The following is an 18179-nucleotide window of genomic DNA, read 5'->3' as shown; positions in this document are numbered from 1 at the left end:
TTGTATATATCTAACAGACCTGTTCCAGGTACAGAAAAACTGTTTTTTGTTGTATGAACATAGCAAGATCCCCTCCGAAGGTGAGCTTAGACAAGCTGAACTGTTCAGACTGCTGATGCTGAAGGGGGTAGTCACGTTGCCTCTTCCTTTGCTTTCTGGCAACATGCTCTTGTCCTTTTCCCCTTGTGCTGGCTCTGGTTGTTCCAAACCTTCTGGCTTCCCTTAGGGAGTCAGTTCAGCTCACTAAGCAGACAGAAAACTGGCTTGGAACAAGAAAACCCAATTAACATTCTAACTAGCCTCAATACTTACTTGAAATGGATAGGGAATGTTTTCTTTGTGCCCTTTACGTAAAGGTGTATAGCTCCGTGGGTGAAGTGAGTTAGCATAACTCATGCTGCCACCAAGAGGTGGAGGTCCTGCTGCCTTCTGCTTCTTCCTTTTTCTAGCTACATTTCTGAGCCACTTTCTTTTGCTGTGACAAATGTCTGCTGTTATGGAGAACTTGGCCAGTTTGCAGAAGGGTCCAGCAAGTACCAGAGCTGACACGTGAATAATAGGAAAGGTCACGCAGTTAGAAAAAGGGGAGGAAGGCTGTGTGGGGCTTTTATTGCTGTGATAAAGAAAACTGTTCAGTCAAAATAGCCATGTTCAATCTGAAATAGGAACACATGCACAAGCTCACATTTGTTTACTGATTTCAGCAAATTGTTAAGAATATACAGGACCTAACATGATACATGGTTTGTAAGCCAAAGTGACCCACTTCACTTAGGCATCAGTCTCCTCACTTTCTTACTTTTCTAGAGCATACTTTTACCAGTACTCCTTTTTAACATTTTGCAGTACCTTGGCACTCAGGTGGCTTCAGAAAAAAAACACTATTTTGTTCATTGTACTGGTAACATTTACTTTGAGTCACTTAGCAGTAAGCAATTCTTTCAGCACAGAACACAAATTGTCTTGGTGCACAAGTTTTTAGCTTTGTTTTACAAAGTAGTTTTCTAGCAGGGATTGAAAATTTCTTATAAATTTTTTCTTGTTCTACTTGCATATAAACAGGGCTGAGGCAGGTGATGTTTCAGTTGGTGTTTAGTAAAAACTTTTTTTGGAGGCTTTTTTAAATGTGAGAGAAGCAGCAGCAGTTATCCAAAGGTAGTGGGTTGTATCACGTTTATTCTTGCTAAGGATTCGTATAAAGTGTGAAGGGTACACTGGGAATTAACTTGCTTCACGGTAAGTGATGCTTTCCTTAGTAGATGTATATGTAAAACTACTCCTATTACAGAAGTTTCACATAATTTTCTTTGGTATTTAACACGTGGCTAGGTGAGCCATTTTAGAGAAGGGAACAAGTGTGCAAGTTTAGGTTTTACCAAATAAATATAAGTTTTAAGACATGAAGTCGGAGTGTTGGAAGTAGTGGTGAAAAGCTGAAAAGCCACTTCTCACTGGCTTAAAATTAAATATTAGTGACTGGACACAGAATTGACTCATAGTGTGCTGCAGCCAGGGAGCAAGGGGCTTTTTGTAAACGTGTTGAAGGCTTTCTAGTCTAAAATCAGAAGAACTAATGCAGCTATTGTTATAGCTTGCATTTGTCAATGAAAAATGGAAAACTTAATCATGTGCAAGCCTTGGTGTCAGTTTTTCATGTAACACTTCCAGAACCTTTCCCCGCCTTCTACCTGTCCTTCACAAATGCATCACGAGAATTTTTGTGGCCTTGAAGTTAATGTTAGCTTATATTGTAGCTTTGGAGTGGGAGGGGAAGTCCGTTTTTTCCTTCACTATTTATTTTTGTGAAATGCTTAGAAATGTATGTCCTTTGGTCAAGCTTGATGGTTGGAGTTGATTAATGAATTAGTAAATAATTAGTCAAGGTGAGCATACATGTATACAAATTGCCTGTGAGTGTAGGAGCCTTTTTACCATAGGAAAAGCAGGCTGAAATATCTGTGCTTATTTTGGATATTTTGGTCTGTCTTTTTTAGAAACAATTGATGCGAAAGTGACAGGGTTTTATAGCTTAACACTCCTTTAGATGTTTAACTCTGCAATGCAGAGGTGTGCTTTGTTTTCCATGAACAGATATTTTGCATAAAAAGAATCTTACCTCTCTTTATAAGAGGTCATGTGAAGAAACAAACAGCAGCATGTCTTTCAGCATTGCTAAATAAGCAAGAAGCTAATTTAAAGATAAGTAATGGTCTTGGGGTTTTGGCTTTTATATGCATGAAATCAGAGCTGACCAATGAGTCCGTGTGCCATCTGTATTCTTCAACGCTGTTTTTAGGAAGTGGTTGAAAATGCTGTCCCTGTTTCAGGGGCTGTATGTTATACAAGCTGGCTTAAGCTATAAAGGGTGGAAGGACTGTAATCAGTCTGCTCATCAACTTCTGTGTAGGGGAGGGAATAATCCCGGTCATCTGACTAGTCTTGTGCCTGGTGCTAGCTTCCACGTTGAGGTAATGAGCCCATGCAGTTGTATGCCTGTATAGCTTGCCTGTGGGTATGCCTGATCTTATCAAATGACATTTTAGTAGGATGGAGAGTTTCTGTAATGTATAAGACTGCTGCAAGGACTGCATCTCTGGTTTGTGCAGTGCAAAGCCTGGAAGCAAAGACTTCACTGAAATGTCTGATATTTGGTTAGTAGTGCAAGAAGCATTATCTGAAGTTATTTCCCTAGATTGCTCTGTTAGTCCCATAAAGCTCTGATATGTTTTATGCTGGTTGCTGTCTGGTAGTAGAATGTGTTTAAAGTTCTGAAAGATTGTAGAGATCCTTATAGAGATAAGTGCTTCATGGCCTGTGCCCCATGGAAAAGGCACTTGAGCAGGCTGGTGAACTGGCTGCTGCTTCGGGATCTGTTATAGAAGAACCCTGCTCGCTTAGTCTGAAGTGGGCACAGCACAAATGTGAATTTTGCTTTAGTGCAGAGCATGGGAGCTCACCTGTTCATAAAGAAACCTAAATTCTTGCAAGACAAGTATCAAGTGTGCTTTTAGCATTGGTGGTTGGGTACAGGGCGGTGTTGGCAAAATCTGTGCCTGAAATGAATGAATCTTTTTCAGTTTAGACTTTCAGTCCTGTGGTCTGAACTCCTGACTCTATTGAGCCAGTCCTGGAGGTTTGTGTGGTGTTTTTTCTTTTTAAAAAAAAAAGCTTAACTCTTTAAATTAAGGATGTAACGATGTACCCTTCCTTTGGAAGGCTGATCTGCAGGCCGTTTTAATAAAGCAGCATGGTTACTTCAGGTATGACTGTGGTGCTGTCTGCTGCAAAAAGTGTACAAGTAAATAATCAACTGTGTATCTGAAGAGATATTAGAGTATATGGTACAGAAAAGAGTGTCCAGTTCATGAGGTAGACCAGCATGAAGCCTATTGATGGCTCTGACTTTCTTGCAGTCTGTATAACTGAATTTTGTAATAGTGGTGCATAGGCAGTGGGTTGAGAAACTACTACCCGACTTGTAAAACAGTGTTCTCACAGCTCTTTGTGGATGCGAGGTGTGTAGGATCTTTGGGCAGTATCAGCAATGGTATCAGGTCTGGTCTCACGCAGGTTACCTTAATGCTGTGATTCCCTTTGAAAGGGGAAACTTGAAAAGAAGTGTCTGGCACTCGCGGTGTTTTTGAGGCAGCATGCTACAAATGCATCAATGAGTTTCCTCACTGTTGATGGCAAAACAGCCTTTAGCAGTGTTCCCAGAGCCAGCTTTGGGTGCTGGGCCCTTACATGTTATGTACATAGAGTGTACTTGCATCAGAGCACTTCAAGTGGAGATAAGGATCAGGCTTATTCTTTCCAAAGGTATTTAAAACTAGAGTAAAATCTTGCAGATTGAGGTACTTCAGCCTTGGAAAAAGATGCTTCATTAGCCTTGTATTTCTTCCTAACTATGTAGAAAGGGGGATTGATCTCTGAAATTCAAGATGAAGTACAAAGAAGAAATTATGCCAGCTTGACTTGTACTGACTTTGCAAGTCTGAGTGTTGCCCATGGTTACCTTGCTGACTAGCAGGAGCTGATGACATTTACCTTGTTATTTATTTGTGGCTGTTGGAGCACAGCATAAAAGAAATAGCTTCAGAAATTCTCATCTTCCAGCTGTACAGAATTTCTGTGCTCTCCTCTCAATTCTCCACCTTCCCTCTCTGTAAGGCATAGTTTAGGAAAATTCCGATGTGAAACATCCTTTTGGGTGGGAGATCAGTGTAGCCTTGACTGAAGTCTGTTATGCAATTTGTTAAACCAACAGCTATTAATAACAGTTGTACTCTTACCCCTGGATATGGTCTATCCAGGTCAGGGATGAGGCAATATGACTGAGCACCAGGTTACCACCAGAGCTGTGGGGCAGTGCTTTACACAGTATTAGTTTCTGCAATTAATTCCAGCTTGTCAGCTACAGAGTATGAAAAACATCTTCTGTAGCTGAATCTGAGGCTAAGCAAGCCTCCATGCTCCAACATGTATGCCAGCTCTCTTGGGAATTAGGAAAGAATCTCTTGCCTCTGCAGCCATGATCAGTCATGCTCTTCAGCTTCGTGTGGTAGCTTGAGGAGGCAAGTCGTGTGTCACGGCGTGTCTCTGAGGAGCAGGCAGGTTCTAGGTTCAGAGACTCCTTTTACTTCAGCTACAATCTCAACAATAGAATCACAGAATCATTAGGGTTGGAAAAGACCTCTCAGATCATCTGGTCCAACCATCCCCCTACCACCAATGTCACCCACTAAGCCATGTCCCTAAGCACCAGGTCCAACCTTTCCTTGAACACCGCCAGGGACGGTGACTCCACCACCTCCCTGGGCAACCCGTCCCAATGCCTGACTGCTCTTTCTGAGAAGAAATGTCTCCTCATTTCTGACCTAAGTGTCTTGGTTTCATCTACTAAACGAGTTTCATCGTTGCTGCAGATCAGGTCTCAGTAATCTATGATAGCTCTTAAACCTTGAACGTCTCCAAAAAGAGGAAAAATAATACTTGGTCTTTTGGTTAAAATGGTTAAATATTGGAGAAATCATAGCTCATATTGACAGTAAAAAGATTGAAAACAATTCACTTTTTGTTTAGAGAAGAGAAGGATGAGCGACTGTGTAATCCTCCCAGATTATGAAAGACTGTTGCAGAGGATGGAAATCCATTGTTCTTCATTACCACTAAGAGTTGCACAAAACAGTATGCCTAACTTTCAGTAAAGGTGATCGAGACTGTATAGAGAAGGGAGTGTATTTAAGAGTAAAGCACCGGATTGCTGAGGCAGTTTTTTGTTTCTCTTCTGGAAAATTTTGAAAAATGGGTGCATGAAACTTGGTCTGGCTGTGCCAGCCTGTGTCTGTCCTTTGAGTTCCTTCTCAGAGTTCTGCGATTACAGTCTAATTCTTGTAAATGTTGAGTAAAAGATGTATTTGCTGAATACCTTTTGCTTTGCTTAAATAAGCTTGCAAAGTGAGCACGCTGTTTTTAATATCTTGCTTATAATCTACAGCTGGTCCTCTTCAGAGTTTGACTTGAAAGAAATCCGACTGATAGTTTACCAAGACTGTGAGAGAAGAGGCAGACAGGTCTTATTTGACTCCACAGCAGTCCGCAAAATTGATGAAGCTGTGATCCAGGTATGAAACGCTAACTGTGCTTTTGTCCTACTACTCTTCTGTTTGCCTTCCCAAAAGCAGGAATTTTCAAATGACAATGTGAACTTCATAATCTTATTTGTGATCTTTCACTTGTTCTGAGTTCTGTGATAGCTGCACTAAGAGCATTAGACGTGTTTAGACTCTTTGGAATCTGTTGTTTGGTATTTTTAAATATAAACATGGTATTGGAACTTAACCAACTTAAGCCCGACTTACTTTCAATGTGATTGTTTTTTTGTTGTTAGCTGTTTGGGCAGTCCTATTGTTCTGGTGATGTCTAGCTTGTCTCTAAATGTGCTGGTCCTCCTTTAGTGTTTGCATTAGTAAAGTTGTTGGCTTTATGTAAATGAAAACAACTCTATTTTGTCTAACCACCTCATCGTGTGTAAGACTAACACATGGCAGTGTATGGCCACATAACTTCTGATGATACAAATAGAGGCAAGAGTAGGTACTGGGAAGATGCAAATTCTTTGTTCTGTTTTCCAGGCACACACATTGTGGAATAATGTGTCTGGCGAACTTGGGTGATTTAAGACAAGCAAAACAATATTTTTTTCTGCCGTACTAGCTCTGTTTCTTTTCTGCATTGAATTATTTAAAGTTTTTTTCTGAAGTCTTTGTTACAACCAGTGGTTTTATCCTGGCAGACCAGTATGATTGTAGAATCCCTAGCTATATACAAATAGTTGTGACTTGTTGAAATTACTTATGCAGGTGCTTTCAAAAACAGACAGACAAAAAATTACAGCAATTTCTATTTCAATCATACTGCAAATATATAATTGTTCCAAATGAGTCAGACTGATGAGCAGCATCAGCTGATGACTGATTATGAGCTTATAAGGGTAAATGGGTCAGACTGATCTGTTAATCCCTTCACCCACCACCCCATAAAACCTAGTGTCAATGTTCTTATTTTGTCTTAAAGCTGGTTGTAAACACAACAGCATGTGAGGACAAAATGCGTGGAAGAAATGTTTCTGGCTCCGTTTAAATGTTCAAAATACTCCGTTTGCTTTAACACTTTAAAGGTGAACTGCAAGATGACCTATCAGAAATGGTGCAGCACTGGCATAAAACAGATTAAAACTTCCTTCATGGCATATTGTGAAGGATATGATCTGTTTTCCCAGCAGATGCTAGTCTAGGTACCCTTTTAAAAAAAAATGTCAGAGCACTTTGAATGATGAGTAGAGAGAACATTGACATTAAGTGAATGATATGCTACCAGTAAGTCTAGAACTTAATCAAATTTAAGACAGAATTGCTATTAAGCTGTCCTATTTAAACTGAAGTTAAGGGTGTTTGTGTGTATACTGTGCGTTTATCCACTCTTCTAGAATATAATACATGTTTTATTTACATCATATATTTAAAATACATTGTCTTTGAAACGTGCATTAAATTTACCTGGGGGAACTAGCATTCCATTTAACCATGTGTTTGTTTAATGTACTCATTTTTTTCAGTGTTTTTAATCTAATCTCCCATTCTTTCTGCAGATGGTGTGTATCTGACTGTTTTTTATTTGGCATTTTTGTCAATAGCTTGTTAAGAACGTAGCTACTAACACTTGTGCATTATAAACACCTAATGACAGTGACAAAAGTAGTTAAATAAATAGTAGGCCAAGAAAAAAACACACAAAAGGAGTGCAAATGTGGGATAAAATACAGAAGAACAAGACTGTTTTTTTATGCCAGGAGGTTTATTTTAAATCAACAGGGGTGTTCTACCATTACTGTACTCCAAACTTACAAAAAGGACAGATCATCTGTTCTACTTCTTGTCTCACTCTTCCCTCTTACTTTTTCTGCATCCCTCCTTTTGCCTATTTCATCTCCTTGTCATCATGATTTGAGTATTCTAAAGCTTACTACAGTTACTGCAGTGTAGTATTCAGTGTTTATCTGAAAAAGAGTCTTTCTTGTGGAATATTGGATTCTATTTTAATTTAATTTCCTGTTACAGTTCCTTTCCCAAAATACAGGACATAAATTTGGCTGTGGCTGGATTTCACTAGCCTCTTGGTTATTATAAATTCTTTTTGTCTGCTGCTTTCTTTTCTGTGAAGTGTTATCTACGGTTACCTTGGTCACGTTAAAATCTATCTTAGCTTGAACTCTGCTAGTGCATGTTTTCCAGTGAGGTACAAACTGGTACAAAAAGATTTGTTAAAATGTACTTCGTTCTGATGTGCGCCAAAGGAACAAAGGCTTACATTAATGCATGTTGAGTATATGTTCAGTAAGAGATTTCAAATTTCTTAAATGTGTAGCAAGTTTAATAGCGTGTGATGGTCTTAAGGCTATGTAAGCAGTCTTCATTGAAGGTTAGTTTTGTTAAATGAGTTAAATGCAGCATTTCGAATGAAAGATGTATAAATAGTATTAATGTAATTAATATTTTCCAAGGCCTCCTTTCCATCTCTTTGATCAGTTCTACAATGTTGTTAAACATAGTGACTTGAGAGTAAACTTTACTTAGATCCAGATGACTTTAATTAATTAGGTTGTTTTTTGCAACTCCTATACAGGTTTAACTAATGAATTTTATACCCCGCTAGTTCTTTCAAATGATGCATTATTTATTCCTTGATTTTGTTGGCTGTTCTTCTGGTTAAGGATCTGATAATCAGTTGGGGAGCAAAAGTAATATGTGGTTTGACTAATTGTGCAAATGGTTACAGAAATTGATTTGTAAGCAGCCTACAGGCAAGATTTGTTTACATAAACCTTGGCAAACCTTATGCAGATCATGTGTTTGTAACAATTGGGGATGATCTTCCAGTAGAACTTTATCTGACTAATTGCTCTGTGTGATACTGTTGAAACTTGTCTGAGGATCTAAATGTGAGAGTAATTGTGTATTTTTCTCTGTCATACTAGCCTTTTTTCTTATAAAATCAATACGTGTTTTGAACCAAATAAGTGTTTTTGATTCTGTTGCTGAACTGTATTTTAAGAAAAATCTTGTCATGGTATTTTTACAGATGACAATCTTCATATTTACTTCAGTTGCTCTTATTATATTGCTTTGCTTTGATACAGAAAATGGCAGAGGATGCTCCTGTAAAGACTTCTGTCAAGAACTGCCAAGCAGGCAATGGGAACAATATTTCTTCCCATAGCCCCTCAATAAGCTGTATGCAAAATATCAAAGAGCAAATACCGAAGTATCAGGTAATGTTATTTTCTTACTTTTGTCTTACTTGAGAAACCTTAACTTACATGTGCTGAATCACTAGTTAAAATTCTAGTATTTTCAAGTTAGGGTAGATAACTCAAGCTTCTGATTATATTTAAAGTGTTGCAGAGTAAGAATACACGGGCACATCTTAAGCTTTTATTCTATCTTGACCTCTTTGAAAGCATTAGAAAATAATAGCATTAACAACTCTGAAAGTCAAAAGCACTAAACAGTTCCCTCTTCTAGTTATAAACATGACTGTCAGTCATATCAGTTCAGTTCTGAAGAAGCTATTGAACATGGTAGATAAAAGGGACTAATGCCTCATTGTAACATGAAATTTCTAGGAACAATTTTTTGATACTCTGGCTGTCTGTGTGAAAGCATAAGCATTTCATCTAGAAAAAATAAAATTTGAAGTGTCTATAGAATAAGGTAGAAGAAAAATTATATGTAAGTAGGAGGTAAATCAGTTCCTTCAGAACTGATAACCTCAATATTTGTTGTTCATGATCAGTCTTTTGAAACATAAGAAGAAATCGGTCTGATCATTCTTAGAAATGCAGTCTTTACAAATTATTTTCCAATAAAACATACTGCTGAGAAGCTTTCTGTAGGGGCAGAAAAGAACTTACAAATTTGAATTGCGAAGATAGTTTAATGCTTGTAGCAGTCTCTCTGAGCAAAACCAACCACATCTTCCAGCTGTCCTTGCTTTTACTTGCATTTTGTGTGTCAGAACCACACAGGATCATAGTTTACATGAAAAAGCAGAATGCATTCTCCGTTCAAAATGCAGCACTATGTCACTATTCTCAGTTGAAATAGTATGTCAAGTCATTACTGATTTTGCTATTCCTTTCTTCTTGTCTGTGTAGTACACTAGACCAGCCTCTGATGTCAACATGCTGGGAGAAATGATGTTTGGCTCGGTGGCAATGAGTTACAAAGGCTCCACCTTGAAAATCCACTACATACGGTGAGTGTCCTTTTCTGTGATGCGCTCCCCTGTCAGGCACTTGGAACTGATGACTCACTGAAATGACTGTTTATCCTTTCAGCTCTCCCCCACAACTGATGATAAGTAAAGTCTTCTCAGCCAGGGTAGGAAGCTTCAGTGGAAGCAACAATAAGTAAGAACATCTCTCTTCTTCCCCTCCATACCCTCCCACCCCTGTTCTCCTCCAATACAGTTGTCTTTCCCTTTTTTTTTTCCTTTCGTAGGCCTTCTGTCACTGCTTTGAAATTTGACTTAGCTGAAGTGGAAAGGTCTAGTAGAAAACTGGAAATGGAGGCTGGGTTGTGGTTAAGTGTTAACTTGATAAGTCTCAGCCAGGACATTCATATTTCAAAAAACAACAACAAAAGAAACCACCACACCTCCCTGAGTTTCTGCTCCTTAATTTGTCAAAGGCATGCCATAAACTTCAGAGGTTAGGTACTTTGGACATGCAAAACATCTACCCTTTCCAGCTGCCAGAAGAGTGCAGCAATATAAGTTGCAAGGAGCACTTCTGTTTCCTTCAGCAATAGCAAAAGTTACTGTTTCGCATCTATTCTCTTCTTCTCAAAAATGGGTAACTTTGAATAAACTGAATCCTATGTGTGATATACAGAAGCCTACAACAACTCAGGGAGTTTATATAGAAAAAAGGGACTCCTTCCTTTTAAGTTTCAGAAAACCTACTGGTCCTTTGAATGTAATTGTAAAGTTAATCTTCAGCTTTCATTTTTTCATAAAATGAGTGTAATCTTCAAGCTAATACTAATGACTATTGATCAAGTTAGAAACACTGCCTTTTTCTCTTTTCTTAGCTTACAAGATAGCTTTGAATATATCAACCAAGATTCCAGCTTGGGAAAGCTGAGCTCTAATCAGAATGGTTTGGGAACCTGTCGCAGTGGAAGTAATTTAGGTAAATATTTGCAGGTTCTGTCTTTCTGAAAGTGTGACACCATCTGTTCCTTTAGTTTGGTTTCTTTTATTTTTTTTCCTGTGCATCATCTTTTCCTTTAATTTTTTTTGCGTTGCATTTTCTCTACATTGCTTTTGTTTCCTAGGTGTGTTACAGCTGTGTAGCAGCAAACTGCTGCAGGGTGTGTCTGAAGGAGGTCCCCTCCGCCTCATCCGCAGTGCTTCTTTCTTTGCAGGTTTGTGTGGAATGCCAACCACAGTGTGACCCATCCATATGCGCACACAAATCCAGCTCCTTCTGAATTCTTACAAGAGAAACACAATTACTCTCTAGAAATAGAAAGGGCTGAGATAGTGACAACAGACAAATGTGGCTTTATACTTAAAATCTTTCTTCCAAACAACTGGCTGAATTAATTGCTTTTTGTTGATTTTCTGTTTCTAATTCCAGTGCTTAATTTTAAAAACATTTTTATGCAGTATGTTTAATAATACATGAGCCCTTATATTTCTTAGAGAAGTTATGTTTCTTGCCTTGCTGATTTCTTGCTAGTGTGGAGGTGTACTGCTGATAATACAGCTTTTTCTTTTCTTATATCATACTAATTTTCTAAAAAATAAAAAAAACACCTTTCAAAACTACTTCTTGAGCTAAGTCTGAAGGGCATTAAATTTTTTCAACAATATCAATTTCTTTAATTTTTAAAAACTTAACACTGCTTTACATAGTCTCCTTTTACAGGCATACTGATGACCCATGCAGGTGGGTAGATATTAGGCTTAATTAGTTCTGTTAATTAAAAAAAATGAACTTGAATACCAATGCAGTTTCTTCACAGCCTTTGCAAATTTTGCATGCTCTGCAATTTCAGTGACTGCACTACTAACACTTCAGTGTAGTACATCATAAGCTGAATGTTTCTTACCATGAAGCTTTGTAGATAATAAATCTCTGCTTGGGGAGTAAATCAGAAGCTTGAAGGACATGTTTGACTATTCCGTTGTAATGTTTAACCTTTGTAAATTAATAATCTTGCAAACAAAGTTGAGTGACAGATGGTAGTACCACCAGTTCTCGTAATCAAAAATCGGATGCACTTTGTAATGTAGACTGTATTCACATTCTTAAGCTTCTTAGAGACACTTTAGATTGGGCCAAGTAACTAACTTCCTCTAGTAACATGACATTCAGTATAGACCTAGTGTTTGCTACCACCTCTGCTCACGCAACACTGCTTATTTGGAGTAATGGTACAGGATGTAACTTTGGTGTTTTATGACCTTTAATCTCAAGCATTTTTTTAAATGCTGACAAATAGTATAATGAGTTAAGTAATATTTTCTATTGATCTGATCTGTTTGTTTTAGCACACAGTACACCTGTTGATATGCCCAGCAGAGGACAAAATGAGGACAGAGACAGTGGCATTGCTCGGTCAGGTATCTGCTGTTTCTCTTGTTTGCCTACTTTTGTAATTGTTACAGTTCTTTGGCTCAGCGGATCATGTGGAATTTAGGCACCTTTGTGACAAAAATCCAAACTTCTTTGACATCTGCTAAGCAGTTTTCTTTCTGCTATTGCCCTAAGACTATGCAAGAATATTTATAGTGATACTCCTTGTTTACAGTCATTGTTTTGTTTTTTACCGATCTATAAGATGGAGGAAGAACTGGTGGGTCCTTTACCTATAGCAAGGGAAGAGAAGAGGTGTTTGCACTGAGTAGAAAAAGAAGGTCAAGAGACCAAGAGGTATATCTAGTGTAATGAGAGAGCAAACACATCTTATGGCAGAATGCTTTTAATGAGAATAAGATGACTTCTAATGTGTTCTAGGAGGAAAGATCCCTGTCTTTATAAGAAAATAATACTCTATGGCAAGAAGAATTTTTTAAAATAATTGTGCCTCCTGTTGCAAGCGAGTTACATGAAAACTGCTCTAATTCTCTTACAAAGAGCAGCAAGCAAGAACAATGTTTATGTGAATTTGTTCCCAGTCAGAGTATAAAGAAAAGCATTTAACTGGCACTCAGTATGTGTGTGTTTTTTTCCTTTTTTGATAGCATCTCTCAGCAGTCTTCTGGTCACTCCTTTTCCATCTCCAAGCTCTTCATCATCATCTTCTAGCAGCTATCAACGTCGCTGGCTCCGAAGTCAGACAACTAGTTTAGAGAACGGAATAATTCCAAGGTGGTGAGTGCAACACCTTTCTGCTTACAACAGCTGTTTGGCAATAATTTAAGCTAAGTAGAGTTTAAGCCTCTTTTATTTAAAAGGATGAATTCTGTCGTGAATGCTGTCAGCTCATTCTGATTTCTGTGCATGTTAGGTAATATTGCCAGTATGAGGGAAGATCAAGTTTTGGCTGAGTGTGAGCTACAAGGCCTGATCTGACATACATACTGAATGTAGAGTCAGTGTCTAAAGACCCCGTCCTGAAAAGCAAATTAAACTCTTCTCTATTTCTGAAGGAGCAGAGCAGCCTGTTGAGATGAAAGAGACTGTAACAGCACCACTGTCATAATAACATTATACCATGATGAAGTCTTGACTAGTGAGCAATTATTGAAATTGTGGAGTAATAGCCCATGACAACTCTCTTGGCTAGCACTGGGTGTTCCTGATGTGACTTCTGCTGAAACAGGAAGAAAAAAAGGGCTGTGATCAAAAAGCTTGGCTTCTGTTTTGGAATTTTATTAGCTTTTGTAGCTCAGTAGCATAACAAAGCATGGAATGCAGCAGACCTTTTGTAGCTAACAAGCAAATTTTTCTGTTGTCAGTTGCAAAATAGTGAATGGGTCTTGATTATCTGCTCATATGTACTCATCCACCTGCACCCAGAAACAGTATGGAATTAGTGGAGGACTACAAGAAATTTGTACTGTGTGGCCTGTGTTACTCTGCACTTTCTTCAGTTTGGAGAACCTTAGAAACTGCCAGTTGAAATATGTGGTCTACTTCAAAAAAAATAAAAAATAAAAACCCACTCTATTTTTGATAAGCCTAATTTCAAATGTTATAATTGTCTCAACTTCTTTCCCTAGTGTCAACAATTGAACGTTTTCCCTGGGTATTTTTGCAGAATCATTTTTAACATGAATCATGCAGTTGCACTTATGTAGCGGTCATGATTTCTAAATCATTCCGACAGTTGAAAATGAGTTAGTAAACATTTTGCTTTCAGTAAATGGAAGTACTTTCTAGTCTAGTTTCCTAAAGAAATAAGACAAGTGTGTGAAGATATTATAACAGTGAGGAGGAAATAAGATAATTTCAGGCAAATTAAAGTAGCATCTGCATTTTGACAGCTAGAAAGTTCTTCGAAGTGTTATGAATGTAACAAATTGTTTAAAGGAAAGTAGCTGTACTGGGCTTGTAATTCACTGGAGGGAATAGCTTGTCTTTTTTCCTCATGGGAGAATCCGTGCTGTGGAAAGATCTTGGAAACAGGGCATTATTAGTTCTGCTGTTTAGAACTGCTTTTGGTTTGGGGTTCTTTCTGAGCCAAATGGCCTCTTCAGATACTTGTTTTCTGATCGCTTGCTGGAGAAACAGTAGGTTTCCGGCTGAATACATCAGTGACAGCAGAGTTTGCACTTCTGTTTGTACAGCCAAGACTCCACCATTTTCATGACTAATGTCTTAGGCCGGTAGCTCAGAGAAAATGAGATGTATAGCTGGAACTTCATGTAGTCAATTGGCAGCCAAGCTAGATTAGTAGCTTTGTTGAAAAGGCTTTTCTTGCAGACCACAGTTCTTCAAATGCTGTTCCTGAGAAGCAGTACAAAAGCTTGTCATGATTCTTAGATGCTGACTGACCCATCCTTTCCAAACTTCCTTGGGAATTTGTCTCTGCATGCAAGTTCCTGAAGTTCAAATGAGGTTGTGTTTTTGTCTTGAACTCTGGTTTCCCACAAACTGTTTTTGCTGGGGTTTTGTTTATTTTTTCCTGTATTCCTGGACTTGCACCTCTATGATGAGAAACTTTTGTGTATATAGTTTTGTTAAACCAATTAAACTGTAAAGCGTTTATTTTTAGAATGAACTTAGAATGAAAGCTTAGGATTCAGACTTTCCTCTTGGTAATTGCTTCATAGGGGCTTACAAATACCACAGGTTTCATTTCAAGATAATTCTGATACAAAAAGCTTTCAAGCATTTAATTACCACTCACTGATATTGCAGACTTAATTTATGAGAAAAGTCCGGAAGCAAGCTTTCTCTGAGCTGCTGCTCTGAATGTGTCCGTTTTGTGTTCCTACAGCTTTTTCTTGTCTGTGCTTATCACTCACTCCTTATAGTTCCTCAACGTGGACTGAAAGCCATTATTCAATTAAAATATTGCTTTCAAAAGAAAATTGTATACACTACTTTAAGACGTTTTTCAGTTAATTCAGAAACTTTAAGCAAGAAAAATATCTTTGCAAATCCAGTAACATCAATATCTATCACTGCAGTGTGAGTATTTATAGAGGAATAAAGAGGGGCTGGGGGTTGCCACCCTTTTGTATAATGACAGAAAACCTTATGCTGGGAGATGCCTGTAGGTAGCATCTAATTCAGTTACCCACTCAAAGGACTAACATGGAATTTAGATCAGGTTGGTCTGGAGCACATATAGTTGAGTTTTGAAAATCTCCAAGGAGGGGATTCAAGAACCTCTCTGGGCAACCAATTTGTGCTTTATTTTTTCTGTGAAATTTTTTCACTTATAACCAGAAATTCCCCTGCTGCATCTTGTTTACAGCCAAAGGTTGAGTGAACCTGTTCACCTTGAAGACTCTGCTTCTATTTTCTGGATAACTACCCACTGGTTATTAAGAGATAGCAATCAGGTGTCCCTTCAGGCTGAACACACCTAGCACTTTCAGACTTTCCTTTTGTCATGTGATCTGGGTTCCTTACCTTTTTGGTATTTCTTTGCTGGCCTTGCTCCAGAACTGGACACACTTCTTCTGAAGTAGCCTCGTAAGCTCCCAGTAGAGGGGAATGATCATTTGTCTAATGAGCTGTTGACTAGGAAGACTCTTGCCTAGTCACCTCAGCAGATACTTAGTCTTCATCAGTGCCTGGGTGCACTACTGACTCATGTTCATCTTGTTCTCCACCAGGATGGCCAAGACCTTTTCTGTAGGATGACACCTGAACAGTCAACACCTGAGCCATACAGTTGCATGGTCGTTATTGTTGAATTTCAGGAGGTGTCTGTTGGCCTGTTACTAATTAAGGTCCTTCTGAGTTTTCAGAAGGATACTCTACATGCTCCAGGTAGTGTTGCTGCAGGTGTGTTCTGATCCACAGGCCAAGTTGGTGAAGACACTAAGCAGTCTTGATCAGCGTCAATTGATGTGTAATACTGAAAGCTGGCAACACTTATAGAAGTTATGTGGCAGAACTCTCCAGTGAATAAACAGAGCTTGGGAAAATAGTAATGATTACAAAACAGCCACTATTTTAATTTTTTTAGCAGAAAACAAAGCATTTTAAATAGAAGTGTATCCAACTGATATATTTGTAGACATTGTTTTCAGTGATTAGTAAGTGGTGACACTTTATCTTTAGTTTTTGTTTTGTAAATTTCCTTTAACCTTTTCTTGTTAATGACTTTATCTGTTGTTTTTGTTTCCTTTTCTTAATCTCCCTTAAAGATAAATCCTAAAGATAAATCCATAAGGAGGGTATCTGTAGTAGTTCTGTTTCACAGGAAAGTGTTCACCCAATGTTAATTGTTAGCCTCTTTGAGGGTTGCCTTACTTTTGATCTGTTGGAGTAAACGTCTTATCTGTCAATATGCTGGGTATCCTCTGTTTATGGAGATGTGACAGAAAAGTATTATGTAGGCAGTAGAAGGAAAATTATTCTTAGATTTCCTTTTTCTATATATAGGGATAAATAGAAGACTAGTCGCTGTTCTGTGCATAGCTAACTGTCCTAACAATCTGTCTTGTAGGTCCACTGAAGAAATGTTCAGTATGGCTGATGAAAGCTGTAGCTCCAATCCTGCAATGGTCCGGAGGAAAAAAATTGCAATCAGCATAATCTTCTCTCTGCCTGAAAAAGAAGAAGCACAGAGAAACTTCCAGGATTTCTTTTTTTCTCACTTTCCTCTCTTTGAATCCCACATGAACAAGCTGAAGTATGCAATAGAAAAGGTACAGAACACTGGTTTGGTTTGATGTGGAAATATAAGTGTCAAACAGAATTAAGTATTTAAGAATCATAGATGAAGAGTGGGAGAAGGTGTGTGATTTGAAGCTTCCTTCTCTCCTTACCACACACAGTCTTGAGCCTAAGCCTCGTGTTGGAACTCAGCATTTGCTGAAAAGAAGCTGTAGTTTTTTCTAGTCAGAAGGAAAATAGAGATTTACGCTGTGTGGCTTTTCTTTTTCTTTTCCTCATATTTCACTACGAGTTTGTCCTGACTCCCTAGAGATTGTGGAAAGGACAGTATTCTATCTTTTTTGTGCTGCAACTAAATGAGTGGTAACAAAAGTTTGTCTTCCCCTTACTCTCTCAAAAATGTTCTCCTGTCTCTCCATGTTTAGTTTTAGGAGTTGGTCCTTCGTCATGAGGTGGAGGGAGGTTGGCAGCTACTGCTGTCCTGAGCGGTTGCATAACACTTGGGCTAGATCTTAATTATTTTGATGTGTTAATGAAGCTTAAAAAGATGAAGAATGCGAGTCCTTTAAGAAGTTGTTTTGTGTCTTTAACTCTTAATTAAGGCCATGATCTCATGTAGAAAAATAGCAGAATCCAGCCAAAGAGTGCAGGTTTATATCAGCCGAGTCATGGATGCCCTGGGAGAATTCAGGTGAGTTGATGGAATTCTGAATTACAAGGAGAGTTGTTCTCATGAACCTCTAAAGATATTTGTCACTTTCAATTATAAGCAACTGAATGCAGGGTTTTGTAATTTAGCTAGTTTTAAAGTTAGTGCGAATGAATTTTCTGTGCTGGGTATTGGGTACATGTTTTCTAAGAACTTAAGCAAAAGTAGCTCAGCCATTTTCAGAATGAAAATAAATCGAGTACTTTGTTTTGCTCACTTGTGCTTTGGACTGTCAGTCTTTAAGACCTCGGCAAGAGTTGGATTCTGCTGATGTCTGTGCAGGCAAATGGATTGATTGTTATATTCGGGCAGTTGAGTTGTCTACTCCTAAGTGTAGATGCTGGACAGTGAAATTGACAGGAAAGTTATTGTCAAAGGCACTCTTTTGTACCTAAAAGAGGAAAGGATGACAATCCAAGAAAAGGGTTACCTCCCCCCACCAAATAATTGGCACTTCTCTAAATAAAACTACATAGAGGAATGCAAGAAAGGGAATGATATGCAATTCATATGAGGACACTAAGTTGCTGGTACACTGACTTAAACAGGCTAATTTTGTGGGACACTAGTTGGAAAACTTCTAGACACACTAGTTTGCTT

At 38.3% G+C, this 18179-nt stretch overlaps 1 protein-coding gene across 3 annotated transcripts in view; it reads left to right on the top strand.

The window, feature by feature from the left end:
* FNIP2 (folliculin interacting protein 2) overlaps positions 1–18179 on the top strand; it is a 50035-nt gene that overhangs the window by 16004 nt on the left and 15852 nt on the right. For 2 of the 3 annotated variants that reach the window (XM_040554963.1, XM_040554961.1), the window contains exons 2-11: positions 5498–5624; positions 8699–8830; positions 9716–9816; positions 9899–9970; positions 10653–10753; positions 10899–10988; positions 12121–12192; positions 12814–12943; positions 16701–16902; positions 17473–17561. In XM_040554963.1, the coding sequence (XP_040410897.1) occupies positions 5498–5624; positions 8699–8830; positions 9716–9816; positions 9899–9970; positions 10653–10753; positions 10899–10988; positions 12121–12192; positions 12814–12943; positions 16701–16902; positions 17473–17561 (1116 nt within the window). The remainder of the gene's footprint in view (positions 1–5497; positions 5625–8698; positions 8831–9715; positions 9817–9898; positions 9971–10652; positions 10754–10898; positions 10989–12120; positions 12193–12813; positions 12944–16700; positions 16903–17472; positions 17562–18179) is intronic. The other variant, XM_040554962.1, reaches the window with a different exon arrangement.

Source organism: Cygnus olor, chromosome 4, assembly GCF_009769625.2.
Source record: "Cygnus olor isolate bCygOlo1 chromosome 4, bCygOlo1.pri.v2, whole genome shotgun sequence".
Classification (NCBI taxonomy): Eukaryota; Metazoa; Chordata; class Aves; order Anseriformes; family Anatidae; genus Cygnus; species Cygnus olor.
Note: the sequence above shows the minus strand (reverse complement) of the source record. Positions and strands in the feature narration are given on the sequence as shown.